This window comes from Typha latifolia, chromosome 3, assembly GCF_019914945.1.
Source record: "Typha latifolia isolate L0001 chromosome 3, TyphaL0001v2, whole genome shotgun sequence".
NCBI lineage: Eukaryota > Viridiplantae > Streptophyta > Magnoliopsida > Poales > Typhaceae > Typha > Typha latifolia.
Window position 1 is genome coordinate 14,551,655 of NC_133088.1, and position 18,219 is coordinate 14,569,873.

General features: G+C 41.2%; 2 protein-coding genes across 2 annotated transcripts; both read right to left on the bottom strand.

The window, feature by feature from the left end:
- Positions 1–1,047: 1,047 nt before the first annotated feature.
- Positions 1,048–3,446, bottom strand: LOC140784900 (uncharacterized protein At1g65710). Its single transcript, XM_073132506.1, has 2 exons — positions 2,249–3,446; positions 1,048–2,153 (listed from the first exon to the last, which is right to left on the bottom strand). Exons 1-2 carry the CDS (start codon positions 3,278–3,280, stop codon positions 1,242–1,244), a joined length of 1,944 nt encoding a protein of 647 aa, XP_072988607.1. The 5' UTR covers positions 3,281–3,446; the 3' UTR covers positions 1,048–1,241.
- Positions 3,447–6,060: 2,614 nt separating this feature from the next.
- On the bottom strand, positions 6,061–18,000 carry LOC140784898 (vacuolar-sorting protein BRO1). Its single transcript, XM_073132503.1, has 8 exons — positions 17,146–18,000; positions 15,470–16,420; positions 15,062–15,151; positions 14,809–14,877; positions 14,037–14,177; positions 13,488–13,536; positions 8,301–8,404; positions 6,061–8,127 (listed from the first exon to the last, which is right to left on the bottom strand). The coding sequence occupies exons 1-8, from the start codon at positions 17,809–17,811 to the stop codon at positions 7,624–7,626; spliced, it is 2,574 nt and encodes an 857-aa protein (XP_072988604.1). The 5' UTR covers positions 17,812–18,000; the 3' UTR covers positions 6,061–7,623.
- Between the last annotated feature and the right edge of the window lie 219 nt (positions 18,001–18,219).

Consider the following 18,219-nt stretch of genomic DNA (forward strand, 5'->3'; position numbering starts at 1 on the left):
AATTTTCTCAGATTTTTCCATGTTAAACTTGTCAAACTTCCACCCTAGATTCAGCTCATTTTTGGTGTAATCAAATCATTGCATTGCATTAGTTACTCCTGGTTTAGTACAGACAGAATAGATAAGAGTGAGACCAATCTGTACTAGTATACTTCAGGACCAACTAGCCTGTTTTTAAGACACAACTTGAACATCCTAACAGAACTTAATGGCGAAAACGACGCAAGACAATTATGGTGAAACGTTCAAAAACTTAATTAAATACGTTTCTTCAAAGCTAACAACTAGCCGAGTCCACATTTGGTAGGATAAAAATAATTAAAGCATTTATGTCAGTTGCATGATTCTTTTGGGTCTTCTATCTAGAGTTTCAGATAGGTTCAAACTGTTCCCAACCTCTTGGATCTCAAAGGATATGAATGCCAAAAACTATGCTGGACCAGGTAGAAAAGTAAATTATGATCTCGATTCTTAATTTTCTTGGACTATCAAAATCATATACTTCTCCTAAAACTGAAATGATGTTAAGTGGAGTGAATCTATTCTTTTGTGAGTTTTATATACGTCTGCAATTGGAGATAAGTTTTGAACAGAGATTAGAAGAGATAATGCAACCACAGCAAAATTCAAGAATGATGAGGATATCTTTTCCTGATCCAGTACATCAATGATACGAGATAGAATAGTCAGGATTATAGATGATAATTTCTTTAAGAGAAGAAGATTAAAGATAATAAATTTTTTTTAACAAGAATAACGATTTTTGAGAGAATTTACTAAGAATAGAGATTATAGATGATAACATGATAATTGAGTATTTGGAAGTGGCCAAGGATAGACCTGAGACAACTGGAACTGTGACATTTACTCTCAAACTTCAAGAATCAATCAAGCCTTTATACAGAGACTAATCTCACATAATTCAATGATATCATTTAGCAAAACGAAGTCCGCGGTCTATCAAAATATCTTAGCAATTAACATTTATTAGAGTTTGGTAAGTAATTCTCTCATGTACCAAAAGAGCATATTTTATGCAGACTAATCTTGCATAATTCAGCGATATCGTTCTCTAAATTATAAGTTTGCTGAATATCCACCATCAATCAAACACAGGATCTAGATTGTGATGACTACATCTGAACAATGTATTGAGAGACAAAATAAACAAAGAGAAAAAAATCAACAGCAAACCGTATTGCTGTGAGACCAAAACATACACAATCTAGAGTCATTTGCTGCTATGAGCTTGCAGCAGCAACAACAGGAGCTGAAAGAGCTTTATTACTACTACCAGACTTTCCACTCCTCACACTACCGCCACCGCCGCGGAGAACATGGCTCTTCTTGCTACTTGAATTAGCAGCCAAATTGCTACTACTTGATCCTCCTCTCAATCTCCTTTCGCGCGCATCCAAGTCGCAAGAAGCCTCTTGCAACAATTGGTTCTTGTACAGCCGTGAATGGCTTAAATGACCTCCTCCTCCTTCCTGCTCCACCTCTTCCCCGTTGTTAGACCGCGAAGTCCAATCGGTGGACTCGACCGAATTAGGCTCCCACGACGAAGCCCATGGCGGACCTACAAAGCTATTGCTCCCCGCGGACTCTTGCGGCTCCATCTCACCTCCCAATTCTCTAACTGTAACATACTTGTGAAGGCTTGGCTCCAAGAGGTGATTCACAACTATCTCAGACTCAAGGAATGGCTCCCTTGGCATCAGACCCCTCATTCCATACCTCCCATTGATCGATCCCTTGTCGTTGTTCGACCGGTCTGCTTCATAGCTCTTGTTCTCCGAAGACGATGAATTGAGATCAGCCACGGCTTCTAGGATGGAACAGGCCTTGGAGACACAAGCTGGGAGGGAGAAGGCAGTGTTGTGCTGATGGTGGTAGTTCTGGATGTCTTCTAGTAGCAAAGATGTGTAGGAAGTTGGATTGAGAGGAATGTCAGGGTTCAGGCCAACGTTATGATCAAAGTCCCTGGACGACCGTCGCGATGATCTACTTCTCGTTAGGCCTTTCGGGTTGAGGCTTTCGACAATGACGTTCATCGAGTGAGCGCCATTAGTCTTTGGAGCTCCTTTCACCTCCACAGCTTCCTCCACTACTTCTGCTGCTCCACCATTTCTTTGCTCTGGTTTACAAACTTTCTGCGACAACCCAAATCAGAAAGTAAGTATTATATCACAAGATAAGGGGGAAAAGTAAGATCTATAGAGGTTGAAAGCTATGTCTTTGTTTTTACCTGCGGTAGTGCTTGCCCTTCACTGGCCTTCTGCATCTTGATGTTGTTACTTCCATTCTGATGCTTCCTGGGTAAGTTCTCGTCAATTTCGGCCATTGGGTTCCTCCGATACGGCGAGTGCTCTGCCTTTCTCGACGAATTCCGACTCAAAGAATTGTGATTGATCGCGGAATTCTCGTTAGCCATCCGAGCGGCGTTCGCCGGCGAACGGGACCGGGGAGACGAGCTTCTCTTGTTAGACATAGCAGGAGAAGCCTTCCTGACGCCAACCTCAGTCGAGCCAACACCTCCTCCCTTCTCCCTCGCCGGCACCGAGACCATCTTCCCCGGCTGCTTCACCCGCTCGCTCATGGAAGCCGACGAAGCCGGACCCTCCGATCTCCTCCCGGGAGACCGGCTCACCCTCCTTCCCCCTCCACTGCCTCCCCTTTCTCTGCTTCCCGACCTTTCCCTCCCCGGTGTTCTCCGGTGCGGCGAAGGCCTCGACACCGGCTTCTCCCAGTCCTCCTCTTCGCCTCCCTTCTTCTCATGATCGAAATCGTAGCTCCGCTTCGAGCCGGAGTACCTCCTATGTGAGCCATTGGTCTCGTTTGGGGCCTTTCCCGAGGAGCTGCGGCTGAGGCGGCCGCATTGGATGAGTATCGCGTCGACCTCCTCCTTCGTACAACTCGACGTTCTCACAGGAACAGGCTTCGTCTCTTCGCCTTCGCCGCCGCTGCTTTCTACTTCTTGTTGGGTTTTCTTCGTGGGTATCTCTTCTTTCTTCTTCTCGTTGCTTTCCACGACGGCAATGGCGGCTGGTTTGATGTTCTGGGTAATGGCAAACACTGGCTTCTTCTCGCTAACTACTACTTCTGGGGTTGGCTTAGATGCTTGTGCTACTACTACTGGATTAGCTTTCATCTCCACCACCACCACCTCCTCCTTCTTCTTCTTCGTCTTCTTCTCGACCTTCTTCTCAACAACGATGGGATTAGGAGGTGGGTTTGGAGGAGGAGAACTACTCTTCTTCTTGCTAAAGCAAAGACCCATTTGTTCAAATCAAGAGTTTGAGAGATCTTGGAGAAAAGAGTAGACTTTGGTGATATAACATTTATATATCAGAGTATAAAGTGGTTTGGACCACCAACTACTGTTTGAAATAGGAGAGAATAGAGTTTAGGATTTCAAATTTGCTCTCCTGGGCCGCTGGGCGGGATGTGAGTGCAGTGCACGGAATAGAGCCGTTAGGGTATCCGTTAGGTCTTGCCTTTATGTGCCAGGGTCGGGTCCCGGGGTTTGAATCATTAGAGAGTTTTATTTGTTTCTAATATTCTAGTCCTTCGATTTAAATTTAGATGTTTGAATCTTTCCAACGGCCGTCTTCATATTTGTGACAGAAGTGTTTACGTCAAAGGAGAATGCGATATTACTGGAGTATTTTTAAGTGGATTCGACCGTTATGGCATGTGGAAGAGGTTAGGTGGTGGCATGCTGTCTTTAGCATCGTCCAGCTTTTAGAAGAGTCCCTGGAAAGGAATCGAAGAGGATTTGTTTGCATTTTACTTCTTGGTGTGACCTTTGGGTTTCTTTCTTGAATGCACTTGAATCTAGTATACACTATACAGAGGACCTTCAAGTAGTATCTCGTGCATCAAAGTGGTACAAAAAAGTAGGAAGTAAAAGCCAATTCCTGGGAAGATCTATATGCAAAAGAAACAGCTTTGTCTCTAATAGTCCATCATCTATCCCAAGAAGCAGCTGCTTTCATACATTAGTTGGAAGTCTTATGGGATTAAAAACATTGTACAATGCAAAATAATATTGTCAAGTGGTGATCAAAACACATGAAATTAACAGGTAGAGAAGAAAGGAGGCATTGAAGTTGAGAATATAAATCAATTCTGCAGAACTAGATTCAAGTTTTTGCGGACTCCTAATCGACTTAAAATACGAAAAAGAAATAACTAAAGCAGTTCGTCAGGCATACTTCTTCAAAATGCTGGGACGATAATGACACCTGCAGTTGGATAAGTGTTGAAGCTTGACCTTCTAAGATACTAATGTTCACAGGTAATCCAGTCTCCTATATGAAGTTTACTCTGGAACAAACCAAATTGCTGGATTGAATAAAAGAAAGAATTAACAAGAAGGATTTCAGCAAGCAAGAGCTGGTAACAGAGAATTAAGTAATAGTGCCCCTTAAATCGTCGAATGTTAAGCAACTCCAGACTCAGTAAGACAATATTTACTACAGCATGTCAATACATGCATAATTTCTATATTAGACACCTGTGAATCACCTTTTACAGATATGTCATTATATATTTAATATACGCCATTATGTCACAATGAATTGTTTATTTTTATGTGCAGTCATGTGTAAAATGTCAATCCTGGCACCCACAATCTATGAACAGATAGAATTCTCATTCATTCATGGCCAAATTTTTCTAACATTTTGCTTTCTGGAAAAGAGATACCATCAAATTCACGAAGGAATTTACCTATCAGATATAAGCATCAAGTGGAGGCATAAGGTAATCTCCTTCCATCAATTATGTTCATCAACCATTTGTTCTCAGTTTGATGGTTCTAATGCAACTCATGTTATGTATGATTACATGATAAAATCTCCAATGGAAAAATATAGAAATGGTGTCCGATCTAATCATTTCCAGCGCATGAATAAAAACATGCCTCATATGAAAATCAGTTCTATGCACTTCAAGCCAATGCAAAAATATTGATTCTTTTCACGTTACACTATAAAGAAAGCATTCAAGTTCTTCGAAGTAAACAACCATCTCTTTAGAAACCGGAAATAATAGTGAACTACAGGAAATGAGTTTGAATAGAAAATATTAGAGAAACTTTCAACAGACCAAATGCTGAATGTTTCATTCAAGCTTTGTCAATGGTACTATTGGGAGCAGCCTTTCTTCACATTTATGACATTTTAACTCCCTCATCTATTTAATATCTCTTACACGGTGTTAACTACAAATATTAAATAAATATCTTTCTGTTGGAGCGTCTAAACTTGATCATGTGATGCCTTAATAAAAAATATAAAATGGGCAACTAATGAAATGAGCATTTAGGAGGTTTTATATAGTTAAAAATGTCAATGTACTATAAAAAAAACTAAATGAGATGGTGGATATCCAGTTATCCACCATTCATTACAATGTTCTGCTTTCTTTCATTTAGATTTTCCTTCATGGCTTTTAAGATTGATGACATCTCTGTCGCCATAACTTTAATCCAGAATTTCTAACTTAACGCACCTAGTGAGACAAAAGTATGAGTCTTCATTCATAATATCTTTCTCATAGTTGATCTTATTACAACCTGATATTTCTATTAACTCAAATTCTTCCAAAATTAATGGTTCCATTAGTACATTCCCTTATGAAATTCATCGCCACATCTTTGATGCATCAAGCAACAGCAACAATTACAAGAAAACTTCAGGCTCAGATGCCTCCATCATTTCAGAAACTCGTATTTCTTTTCCCAATTTGTTCCAAGATAGCATATGCAAAATTACAATTCCAGAAACTCCATACTCAAGAAACAAGTAAAACTAGCCATTTCTCAAAACATCACATAAGACAATTTGCTGCGTTTGAATTCCAATTAAGTTCAGAGTATAGCCATAAAGTCAACAAATGGAATGCTTTAAAGATTCTTAAACTCTTCTGCAACATAACCAAGTTACTCACCAACCAAGCAGTTGCATAAAATCTAAAACAGAAGTTGAAACAAAGACGAGAGCAGATATTAAAACTTACTTGGAGGCAGGATCTCTTTCTTCACGTCCCCGCATGTAAGAAGTAATTTACAACCACCATTATATTATATCAAAAGAGTATAAGTATTAAGTACCACAAGAGAGTGGATTTCCTGGAATTTTTACCGATACATAAACCTTTCTCTGGATCCTAAATCCCCAAAAGGCAACTAAAAATACGGAGCCTTTTACACGTCGGAGCTTATATACTCGAATTCATCCTCCTTGAGGTGGGCGAAGAACTTAACCGGCTTAGCCTGGCCTTCTATTTGAAGGAAAAACTCGACCTTGAAGGGGAGATTCGCGGTGATGCGCTTCCCCTTCCAAAGTCCGACGTATTGCTTAATTACGCCCTCCATACCACAGATATCCAGGTCCGGCGCCTTGGTCACGTGGTACACCTTGAGTGGCGCCGTCACCCGAACCCTACTCCCGACCTTGGACGCCATCTCCGCCTCCTCCTCCGCCACTTCCGACGAGGAGGAGGAGGGGACGTCGCTGGTGACCGCCACTTGGCACGAGAGGCTCCTTCTAGAGGTGGAATGGCAAAGCCTCGAGATTGGCGGGATCACCGATGACGGCGGAGGAGGAGATAGAGGGACGTGGCGGCGGAGGAAGGAGGAGGCGAGGGTGGCGGTGGTGGCCGTGGTAGCCGCAGTCGGCATTCTTATTCTGATTCGGAATAACTCTGCGTATCGATCCTTATTCGCTTTCCTATCGCAGCAGGGACTTGGCAGACGGTGTCTGGGATGAGAGAAGCCAGCGAAGGATAAATAAAGCCTTCTATTTTGTTTGAGACCTTTCGTCGAATGGTTATCGGGCGCGCGGAGAAGACAAAAGAGAATTCTGGGTCCGATTTGGTGGATAAGAGGTGCAAATCAATAGGAAGCGAGTGGTAGGGGAAGTGGATAAGGGGACGAGAGGCGCAGATTAGTTGGAAGATTGAAGGGGATAGTTGCGAGGGAAAGGGCTAGAAGCAAGGATAACTGTCTGCATATCCCGTGTAATACACTACAACAAAGATCGCTGGGTCAGTCGCTTGCGCATTTGTTCATATCTCCAAAGACGTTTAACGTGACAGATGGAGAGCAATGTCAAGGATTGATCTGTCTTTACTAGCATTTCCAAGATCTTTTAAGAAATTTCTCGCTATATCATCAGCAAACAAAAATAAGAGGAGCCTTTTGTCATAACTTGGCACCCCAAAAATACAAGAGCACTTAATTGGGGAAAATAACATGTCATGATATCAACCAACACACACACACAAGGTGATAAAGCCATGTATCTTATGCAGCAGAATTTAACTCCTACCTAGGCTTTGCACAGGGAAAGAAATGCATTCAGTAGCTATATCAAGTCTCGACTTTCTTAATATCATGTGTACATGTGACATATATGATCCACAGGTGCCTGCCAGACATAAAATCACCTGATTCTTTATTCTATGGCAGTAAAATAATCACACAATGTCTACTATTCTGAAATGGGCGAAAATTACAGAGGATCAGAACAGGAAAACTTATATCTTGGAAACCATTCACAGCGAAAAGAAGTTGAGGAAACACGCAAACTAACGGATCTGGTGGGGATATGCGCTTCATTGAGGTCTGTAGTAACCACCCTGGTGAGGGGGGTAATGCCCAGGGATGGTGTAAGGCGGCTGAGGATGCTGCCCTGGCTGTTGTTGAGGTGTGTTGTAGTACGGTCCACGCCATCCAGGATAAGCTGGTTGGCCATATTCATGGCTCGGTGGCCGTTGCGGTTGCTGATATTGACTACCTGGAACATGGTAAGGAGGCTGTTGAGGAGCAGCGTAAGGAGGATATGGCTGAGAATATGCAGGTCTTGGCTCTCCTGTTGGATGCGAATAAGGTGGCTGATGTTGAGATGGAAGCGGAGGGCTCTGCTGATCCAGCTGTGGAGAAGCAGTCCTCTGTGGATTGGGTTGACTGGAAGAAGGGTACTTGTAGCCTGATTTCCCATCAGATGAAAAGTTGAAACCAGCTATCTGCCTCTGCACTTCTTCAATCATCTCACGACATTGAATATTTCGGGTCATTACAAAGTCACTGCATTGCTGCCTTACATTATTTATTGCATCCTGTTCAAAAGCATCTCAGAGAATTAGTGTATATGAGTAATGACATGATTACATACTATGGTATCTTTTCTTCTAGTTTCTCCAATAAATCCTTATCATTATACACATTATGACTTTATGAGGCTAATAGGCATGTGCAGCAAGTAGTAACAGTGGGCCCAAGACTGGCATACCTGTAGCGTTACGTAAAACTTCAATCCCTCATTGATATTGTCCTTGATTTCTCGATATTTTGCTATGGCAGCAGCTATTTGCTTATAACTTTTCTCACGAGCAACTAGCAGTAAAAACTTAGCTAATTAATACTTGTTCCATGCAACTCTTAACAAAACAAATTACAGCATTCACTTATATGCAAAAAAAGAAATATTGATCTTAGCATTTAAGAATAAGGAATTTTTTGTCTTAGTGGCTAACAGTCTGCAGAAGGTTTGACATCAAATTGCTGGAACCAGCTAGAGTTGAAAATAAAACATGCAAAGGATCGCCATATGAAAGGTAATCAAAGATAAAGAAGCTCATTGATTTTTTTATATCAGAATCCCAAGCAGTAGATGACCACACAAATTTGGTCAATCGCTCGTGATGGATTTTGTAGAATTGACATATTTATTCTGAAATTCACCAACATTGTTCCACACACTAAGCAGTGAAACTCAATTGGCTGAATATGTAAATAAAATGATGAAAAGAAGGAAATGTTTCTACAACATCTTGCATTGGAGGTCCAGATGAACTATTTTACCATTGTGCGATAATGGTTCTGTAAAAATGCTTCTTGTAAATATTTTTACGAGAACTAATCTAATTCGAGATATAATAAGCATGATCACAAACCTTCCAAAAGAATTAAAAGAATCAAAATAAAGAAAAGAAATACTTTGTCCTATACAAACTTATCCTGAGCATCTTTGAAGTATAACTTACTGTACCATTAGCTACACACAAAAACTATTATCTCCTTTATCTTGTATGTCCTCAAATATAGAAGCTGATTGCTAAGAAAATTCAATTGAAAACAGGCACATATACTTCAATTGCTAATCATAAACTTCAATTGCTACCAAGCTTTCTACTACATTTTTGAGTACTTGGTGGGGATACCACTTTTTACCACGTTTATTCTCGTAAACACAAAAGGGCTGCACCCGTGGCCCTTTGGCTTAACGAGGGTTGTAACTAACTAGTCACCTTCTAGGGCTATTTTTTAATCTTATCTTTTAGTCACCTTCTCGGGTTATTTTCGTCTTTTATCTTTTACTTTATTTGACCTATATAAAGGCTTGTAATTATCTTTTATGGGTTAATGAATATTTTGAGAGTTTTTGCCTATTGAGTGTTTGTTGGTGGATTCCAACGTCGGTGGATTCCGACACCCCGATTGGTGGATTCCTCGGATTTGATTATTTCTCCCTACTTTTTCTTCTCAACTCTACAATCAAGACGTCGTCCTGCATCAGCTTTGGTATCAGAGCGAATCGTTTCCTAGTTTATGGACGCTTCACCGCCTGGATTCTACGCAGCGCCTCATCTTTTCTTCGTCAGATCAATCGCTCCACGAACACCAGATCGCTACGAGATCCGTCGCTCGATAACATTAGGATTCGGATCCGAATTACGCGAGATTACCCTCAAGGAAGAAAACAATAAACCATTACCATCACAAGGAGATAATCACAACCCCAGCCGTCACTCACATCCATCATCCCATCTTCCTCTGTTCGTCGACGCTGCCGCTGACCTCCACGGACGACGTCACCGTCGATTTTCACGGCCCTTACTCTGCCGTGCCACCATCTTCACCATCTACTACTGGCATCTTCACCACCATCTTCATCATCTACTACTGGCGATGAATGGAAAACTGCTTTTAAGACGAAAGACGACTTGTATGAATGGTTGGTAATGCCTTTCAGTTTATCAAATGCCCCAAGCACTTTCATGCGTGTTATGACACAAGTGCTTCCCCCATTCATGGGCAAATTTCTTGTGGTGTATTTTGATGACATTTTGATTTATAGTCGATCAAAAGAGCTTCATTTGGACCATTTGCGTCAAGTCTGTCTAGCGCTTCGTGCTGCTCAACTCTATGGCAATAGGAAGAAGTGTTTTTTTCTTGTCGATCAAGTCATCTTCTTAATATTTGTAGTTACTTCAGAAGGAGTCCACGTTAACCCTGAGAAGGTCAAGGCAATTGTTGATTGGTCGAAACCACGAAATATTCATGATGTGTGTAGCTTTCATGGCCTTGCTACTTTTTATCGCCGCTTCATTCGAGGGTTTAGTACTATCATGTCGCCGATCACTGCTTGCTTGAAGAAAGGAGATTTTCATTGGAGTAAGGCAGTAGATAAAGCTTTTGAAGAGATTAAGAAGAAAATGACAATAGCGCCTGTAATGCGTCTTCCTGACTTTTCTAAAGCTTTCGAGGTGGAATGTGATGCCTCCGGCATCGGGATCGGCGGTGTCCTTAGCCAGGAACGCCATCCTGTTGCCTATTTCAGCGAAACACTAAATGAGGCTAAGAAAAAGTACTCCACTTATAAAAAGGAATTTTATACGGTTATTCAAGCTTTACACTATTAGCGCCATTATTTACTTCCGCATGAATTCGTGCTTTATTCCGACCACGAAGCTCTTCGATTCCTAAATTCTCAGAAGACACTAAATTCGAGACATGCTCGTTAGATCGAGTTCTTACAGGAGTATACTTTTGTACTCAAACATAGAGCTGGGGTTGAGAATAAGGCGGCTGATGCGCTTAGCCGAAGGGTTTACCTTCGTCCTGCCATTAGCATTAAAGTCATTAGGTTTGACAAAATGAAGGAAGATTATACAACTTGTCCGAACTTTGGCGAAATCGTTCTCACCTTACTGACTGATCCGAACTTAGCTTTGGACAGTTATTCCATCCAAGACGGTTACCTGTTTAAGGCTAACAAGTTTTGTGTTCCCCGTACGTCCGTGCGTGACTTCCTTGTTTGGAAGATCCATGCCGGCGATCTATCGGGTCATTTTGGACATGATAAGACCATTGAGGAAGTGGAGCGCTAATTTTACTGGCCAAGTCTCAAACGTGACGTCGCAAAATTAGTTGGTCAATGTAGGACTTGTCCGTTAGCAAAGCCCATAAAACAAAATATTGGACTTTACACTCCGTTTACCGTGCCTAATCACCCGTGGCAAGACGTTAGTATGGATTTTGTCCTGGGCTTGCCTCGCATATTTAGAAAACATGATTCAATCCTCGTGGTTGTGGATCGCTTTTCTAAGATGGCCCATTTTATTTCTTGTACTAAGACCTCTGATGCGTCACAATTGGCCAAATTGTACTTTGCCTATATTGTCAAGTTATATGGTCTTCCAAAAACTATTGTTTCAGACCGGGATGTTCGCTTTATGAGCTATTTTTAGAAAACCTTATGGCACATGGTTGGCACAAAATTAAAATTTTCTACTGCCTATCATCCTCAAATCGATGGTCAAACCGAGGTTGTTAATTGTAGTCTTAAATGACTGGGATGTCATTCTTCCTATAGCCCAATTTGCATATAATAACCCCATTAATAGGTCTATTGGCATGAGCCCATTTGAAGTTGTTCATGGTTTTAAAGCACGCAAACCTCTAGATCTGTTGCCTATGTCATCTCATTCTAGAGTCTCTGAGTCTGCCGAAACATTTGCACATCATGTTCATTCTTTGCATCAAGAGATCACTAAGCAAATTGAGGCGAGTACTCACCAGTATAAATTACATGCCGACTTGCACAAACGTGCCAAGGAGTTCGATGTTGGAGATCATGTTATGATTCGTCTCAGACTCGAACAATTCCCTTCGGGAGCTATTCGGAAGTTGCATGCCCGTAGTGCAGAACCTTTCCAAGTTCTGAAACGTGTTGGTGCTAATACTTATGTCATTGATATTCTCCCTGATTATGACATTAGTTGTACTTTTAATATTGAGGATCTAACAGCCTACCATCCACCTATGCATATCCCCACCGAACCCTATGCTACATCTACTACCCTTCCAGACATCCCTACTGTGCCACCTACCACTTCTCCGTTCCCATCCACATCACAAGAAAAGATAGATGCTATTTTAGATGATCAAATAACATTTACTGCAGAAGGAGGGGTTCACCGTTTTCTCGTTCGATGGCACGGGCGACCAGAGTCTTGATTGTACGTGGATCACTCGCGAGGAGTTACAGCAGCTTGACCCTGACATTTTGGAGTATTATCAGAGCCACTCGATTGGGTCGAGTTTCTTCCACCCTAGGAGAGTTGGTGGGGACACCACTTTTTGCCACGTTTATTCTCATAAGCACAAAAAGGCTACACCCGTGGCCTTTTGGCTTAACGAGGGTTGTGACTAGTCACTTTTTAGGGCTATTTTTTAACCTTGTCTTCTAGTCACCTTCTACGGCTATTTTCGTCTTTTATCTTTTACTTTATTTGGCCTATATAAAGGCTTGTAATCATCTTTTATGGGTTAATGAATATTTTGAGAGTTTTTGCCTATTGAGTGTTTGTTGGTGGATTCCAACGTCGGTGGATTCCGACACCCCGATTGGTGGATTCCTCGGGTTTGATTATTTCTCCCTATTTTTTCTTCTCAACTCTACAATCAAGACGTTGTTCTGCATCAGTACTCCACCTGTGGCTGATCAAACTCTCCATCCATCCACCTCTTCAAGGTGATCCCAATAGAATTAAAGTAATAATTTTCTTGGAGTAAAATGGTGGTGACGAATGACAAATCGTAGTAGCTTGCACATGAGTGAAATGGTGAAATGTCTCAAATAGTCATTATTTGTGAAGAAATTGCACTATAACTATCAGCTAGCTGCTAAATAATCAGACAAACAACTAATAGTAGAAAAAAGATGTTGTAAAAGCCATACCAGAACTTGCTGTTGTCAAACTATGGCGAGAACAATAATAACTTTTTAGTGTTGAATTAGCCAATTAATCTTAAGGATTCAGTTTTAAAAATATATATATAAATATCACTAATCTATACCAGCAGAAGCACTGAGTCATATTTAATTAACTCATGTCATAGAATTTTCAGATAAAATCAAATAAGTACTATTTTGACAAATATCCCCACATTGAACTCATTGAATCATTTGATATGAACTGGAGGAGAATAACAAAATGGTGCAATGAGAATATCCAAATTATCATGAGCAATCATGTAAACATCAAAGGCATAAATATTTGTTTAACTTAAGCATGCCAATATTTGATAACTAAGCATATGCCAAAAGAAGATAATGCACTTGAATGATTTAAACAATAATATAACCTAAGGCGATCGAGAAACAATTAGGAAAAAAAAAAAAGACAACCACCTTTGTAGTCCTCTAGATTAAAGATAGCAGCGAACTCATCATTTTGTGCCTGTCAAGTGAAAATAAGAAATGGTTATTACAACCTTAATGATGGGTAGCATTGCATTGTTTGGTATATTAACTGAAAACCCCATGCCTCAAGAAAGAATTCACCCCTTGCGACTATGATAATGCTGCGCAATGAATAGTACCATCAAAATATGACGAGAAACACTTATCACAAGATGAAATTACAAATTTAAGTTATTGCCTAGTTCCTAAATGCAAGCTTGGACAGATAGCCAGCGCTGAGTTCATCTTATTACCTTACATCAGTTTTGAGTAGCAAGAGGCAAATATACATTCAGAGGATCAACTGATCTAAGAGTTGAAAAGAACAACAAATTTCTTGACTAGGTTCAGAATTTATCCAGAAGTCAAAAATTACAGCAGTTAAAAAAAGTTTACTCAAATAATGCACAAAATGGAGGGGAATTTAACCAATTGAACCATGTCATTAATCTGCAAAGATAGAGGATCAACTAATTCCAGAGCAGGAACTAGATATACCTGTATTTGCAGTAACAACTGCTCCTGTGCCTCAATATTGTGTGCAATATCTTCACAGATTTGGTCATACTTTTTAATTTCCTTCTTAAAGAGATCATCCTGTGATCCAGTCCCCGCCATCAACTTTGGTAGTATATCATCCTGAAACAAATGGAAAGTTGGTGTGAACCATGAGAAAAAAGTAGCTTATCAATTCTGTCAGTCACAGATGGCAAATGCACAATATACTACCCAACCAAAAGTCTCAAGGCATTCAGAAGGAGGTTGATATTTTAGCCAGTAAACTATCAGCTAAATATAAAAACCTGAAAGAACTATCTGCCATTTGAAACCAAGAAACTGAATATGTAATGGGGAAAAACAGTGATTAAAAAAGCCATCTTATTAGTTTTGCTTTTATATTTTCTTGGTAATTGCAAATGTCTAAACTGGTCAAATTACACTTAAATCTCAGGAAAAGGGTTCATTGGTCCAACATGAAAAAGAAAATAAAGAACACTTTTAAGAAGAGAAATTCTTCGGGCCATCTAGTTAAAGAATCAACAACTTGCAGGGACAATTTTACTGAAAGTAAGATGGACTCCTTGCCTCTATGTAGTAAGCCACATCATGTGGCTTGAACCAGAAATCCACAATGTTCAAGGAATCATAAAAACATCAAAATTTAGTCGATAGATACTGAATAGAATGTCTTGACTGTGCTTCCTTTGTTTCAAGAGCAAACATGATCAATATATACGAGTAAACAATTAGGACTGTAGATATATTAGACCTTTCTCTTCATCTCTTTTAGCATGTCTTCTAGACCGGCACGTTGTGCACCTAGAGCCTCCAATTGCCTCTGCAGAAGCAAAAATGATACGATTATTTTGTTCTTTAACATTTAAAACTAAGAATTGTCACAAGCATAACATGCCCATTAGTCATTTCCACCCAAAACAAGCATATCCTAAAAGATTAAATAACAAAATGGATCATCCCTGCAATTCTTTAAACAGCATTAAATAGAAAAGGATATGCATTACCAAGCTCTGCTTGAGGGCTCCAACTATAGCATCCTCATTTCCATCTAAAGACATAATAGGCCTTGCAAGACTTGGAAGGGCAGATTCTATCTGCCATGTGACAAAATAAAGTTAGTATTGAAGAGATGAAAATTTATATTGGACACCATCATATTCTCAAATTAAAAGCAATAGGAAGAAGCAGATGAATTGAAGTAAGCTATAGTAATCCTCATTCCAACAGTTCAAATGTTAATATATACATATAGTTTTGAAAGGCAGTGCAGTGGTCATAAAAGATTCAGCAACGTAAGAAAATGCTAATGCTTTGGACCTAATAAAGACTCCTGTATAGCAGTCAAATCAAAAGAAAACCAAATTAACCGACATGAAACATAGAATCACATATGATAAAGATGAAGAACATACTGGTCTGTGGTCAAGGATTGCCATGAGAGCATAATTGTCTTTCACCGCTCGCTCAATCCGGCCATCACTATCTGCAGCTTGCTTTAGATTTGCAGCAAATCTGTTCAGTCGATCCTGCAAGTTCTTGGTCAACGTGCTCGATTGGGGTCTTGTCCACCGTGTTCCAAATTGAGTCCTGAATTGAGTATCCTCACTGGCTTCTTTCTGCAGTAGCTCTTCAGTCTGGACCAGCAGCTCCTGATTGACCCTCCTCAAATCCCTGAGCTGCTGTAACTCAGACTCCAGGCCCGCGGGCCCCCCGCTGATCTGTACTGCCTCCACATCCTCTTTAAGTTCCAACGGCATACTGAAATTACCTTCCAATGATAGGATGGAATCTGGCAGATCCATCTCCTTCAGTTTAACCCTCGTGATCTCACTTCCTTGTTGCAGCTTCTCTGCTTGGGTCCGGATGATGTCATCAACCATTTCAGTATACTTGGAGAGAGCTTTCATGCTGCCATCTGGGATGAGACCTGAGAACAATCTTTCCTTACTGGCATCTAAAACTTCAGCCATAGGAGTGGGCTTAACTAAGGAAGCTCCTGGCAGAGCTGACAAGGAGCTAGCTGCAGGAATCCGCATGAGATAGACTCGATCATTCTCCTTTACAGCCCTCTCCAGGTTACGATTCATGTTAGCCTCCAGCCTGGAGACAGCGTCAAGAAGAGGTGCAGCAACTCCCTTGGAAGTTTTCTTTGCATCAGCTAAAGCACTAATCCCAATCTTCAGTCGAGCTATCTCCTCTGCAATCTCTTCCTTCTCATGAAGTTCCAATGCACACCTATAGCAAGCCTCTCCATAAAACTGAGCAGCCTTTAACTGGACGTGTGATACCCATGTCTTATCGAAATGTTGGTTAAGTGGAGCAGCATTCAAGGTTGCATAAGCTTCTTCATAATATAAACCAACCTGCAAAAAACATCCGACAATTATGATATTTTGAAATAAGGTTTTTCGTCCAATGAATATTCTCAAAGAATCGAAGGCAGACGGGATTATTAGGCAGCTAGAATGTGACAATATATGATAAACAAGTATGGATAATGGCAAATGCTGTCTAGGTATAGGCACAATTAGCATATTTTGCACATGTAAGAATAGACGAGTATGTGAGAAAGATCAAAAGGTAACTGTAAAAGAATCAAAAAGGAAAAGAAAAAAGTTTCAAACCTACTTAAGCTTATTGCAAGATGTTTACATTATAGATCATCCTAAACATTCAAGTTAATTCAAAAACATGCATTCTAAGAATGAAAAAGTGAACAAATAAAGATTTCAAAATATTAGCAGCAATAATAATATTCAATATAACTAGACATTGGTATATGATAACATCTTAGCAAGGATAGTATAACCTGTTTTAGATTGATACTGGTAACTAAGGAGATTTAACAAAATGTAAAAGATAAAACCGGAATGCAAATATAAAATATGAAATAATTCTATAATTCACAAATTTCTAAATTACCTCGTTCAAACTTTGCAGAACTAGCAAGAATAATAGAACATATCGATTTAATTACAATAGGATTGCAAGAGAAATGCACCCGACATATAAAATAACCATTAAACAATTATTCCATTCTTTCCCTCAAAATAGTACCACTAATTATGATCAAACACAAGAATCTCACCTGCCTTGCGACCTTGGAGCACAACCCTGGCGGCTTTCCATCCCCGATAACCTTCTCAAAAAAGCACTCCTGCGCCTGCGCGAGCATCAACTTCTCCAACATTGCCGCAGACTCGGGTGAAACGTCCACCGTCGCGCCGCCCGCCGCCGCCTTCCCGGCGACATTCTCCCTCAGGAAAGCGAACGACCCCGCCGCGCTCTGGAAGGCGTTGCACGCCTGCTTGAGGCCCTTCTCCGCCGTCCGATCCGCCGCGAGCGCGATCTGAGAGTACACGGCCCCGAGGTTGAAAAGCACGGCGGCCCTCTCGAGGTGGATCGAGTTCTGCGTCGCCTTCTTAGAGGGCTTGAAGGCGTCGTACCAGGTGAAGGCCAGGGAGCTGACGTGGCCGCGGTCGGGGGAGATGGGGAAGCGGGGCTCGATGAGGGCGAGGGCCCGGGAGTAGGAAATGAGTAGGTCACGGCGGGAATCGGGGGAGGAAGAGGAGGAGTTCTCGAGGTCGGAGCGCATCTGTCGGACGGCAGCGAGGTCGTCATCGGCGTTCTGGGCATCGCGCTCAGAGAAGGTAGAGGAGATGTAGAGGCGGAGGGGGCGGTAGAGGTCGACGGGAGTCGTCTTCTTCTCGTGTACGGCCAGCATCACGTTCACCGACGTAGCCGGCGATGACATCGGAGGGGATTGCAGAGATCTGGAGGGGTTGCTTCGAGAGGAAGGAGGAGAAAAATTAATTAGGGGAGGGGAGGGGATCTTGGTAGAGAGGAGGTTCTGCACTAATTATCTTTTTTTACTTCGTCAAAGGGACAAGGGGTCGGCTCAACTCGGGAGAAACGAAGGGGAGGTACACCGTCACCGTATACTTCGTCAAGATTCGTGCCAATTACAACATGTGGTATCTGATAAGCCGTATGCCACGTCACCCGCAGCACGAACCGGCTTTAGTTTTGGGCTTTCTGCGTCTCTTGCAGGGCTCTATTTCAAACCACCTCCAAGTTTTTAAACTAATTAGGATTATTATCCAAAGAGAAGCTACTTGTTCTTTATTACATCCTTATAAATACACGAATTTAGTAGGATTTC

Excerpts from the sequence above, each read along its gene's own strand:
- LOC140784898 (XM_073132503.1), bottom strand. The coding sequence starts at position 17,811 with ATGTCATCGCCGGCTACGTCGGTGAACGTGATGCTGGCCGTACACGAG. Across the intron at positions 15,152-15,469 it reads CAATCCTTGACCACAGACCA|ATAGAATCTGCCCTTCCAAG; the intron begins GTATGTTCTTCA and ends GTCACATGGCAG. Across the intron at positions 13,537-14,036 it reads AGTTGTTACTGCAAATACAG|GCACAAAATGATGAGTTCGC; the intron begins GTATATCTAGTT and ends TTCACTTGACAG.
- LOC140784900 (XM_073132506.1), bottom strand. The coding sequence starts at position 3,280 with ATGGGTCTTTGCTTTAGCAAGAAGAAGAGTAGTTCTCCTCCTCCAAAC. Across the intron at positions 2,154-2,248 it reads AAGGGCAAGCACTACCGCAG|AAAGTTTGTAAACCAGAGCA; the intron begins GTAAAAACAAAG and ends GGGTTGTCGCAG.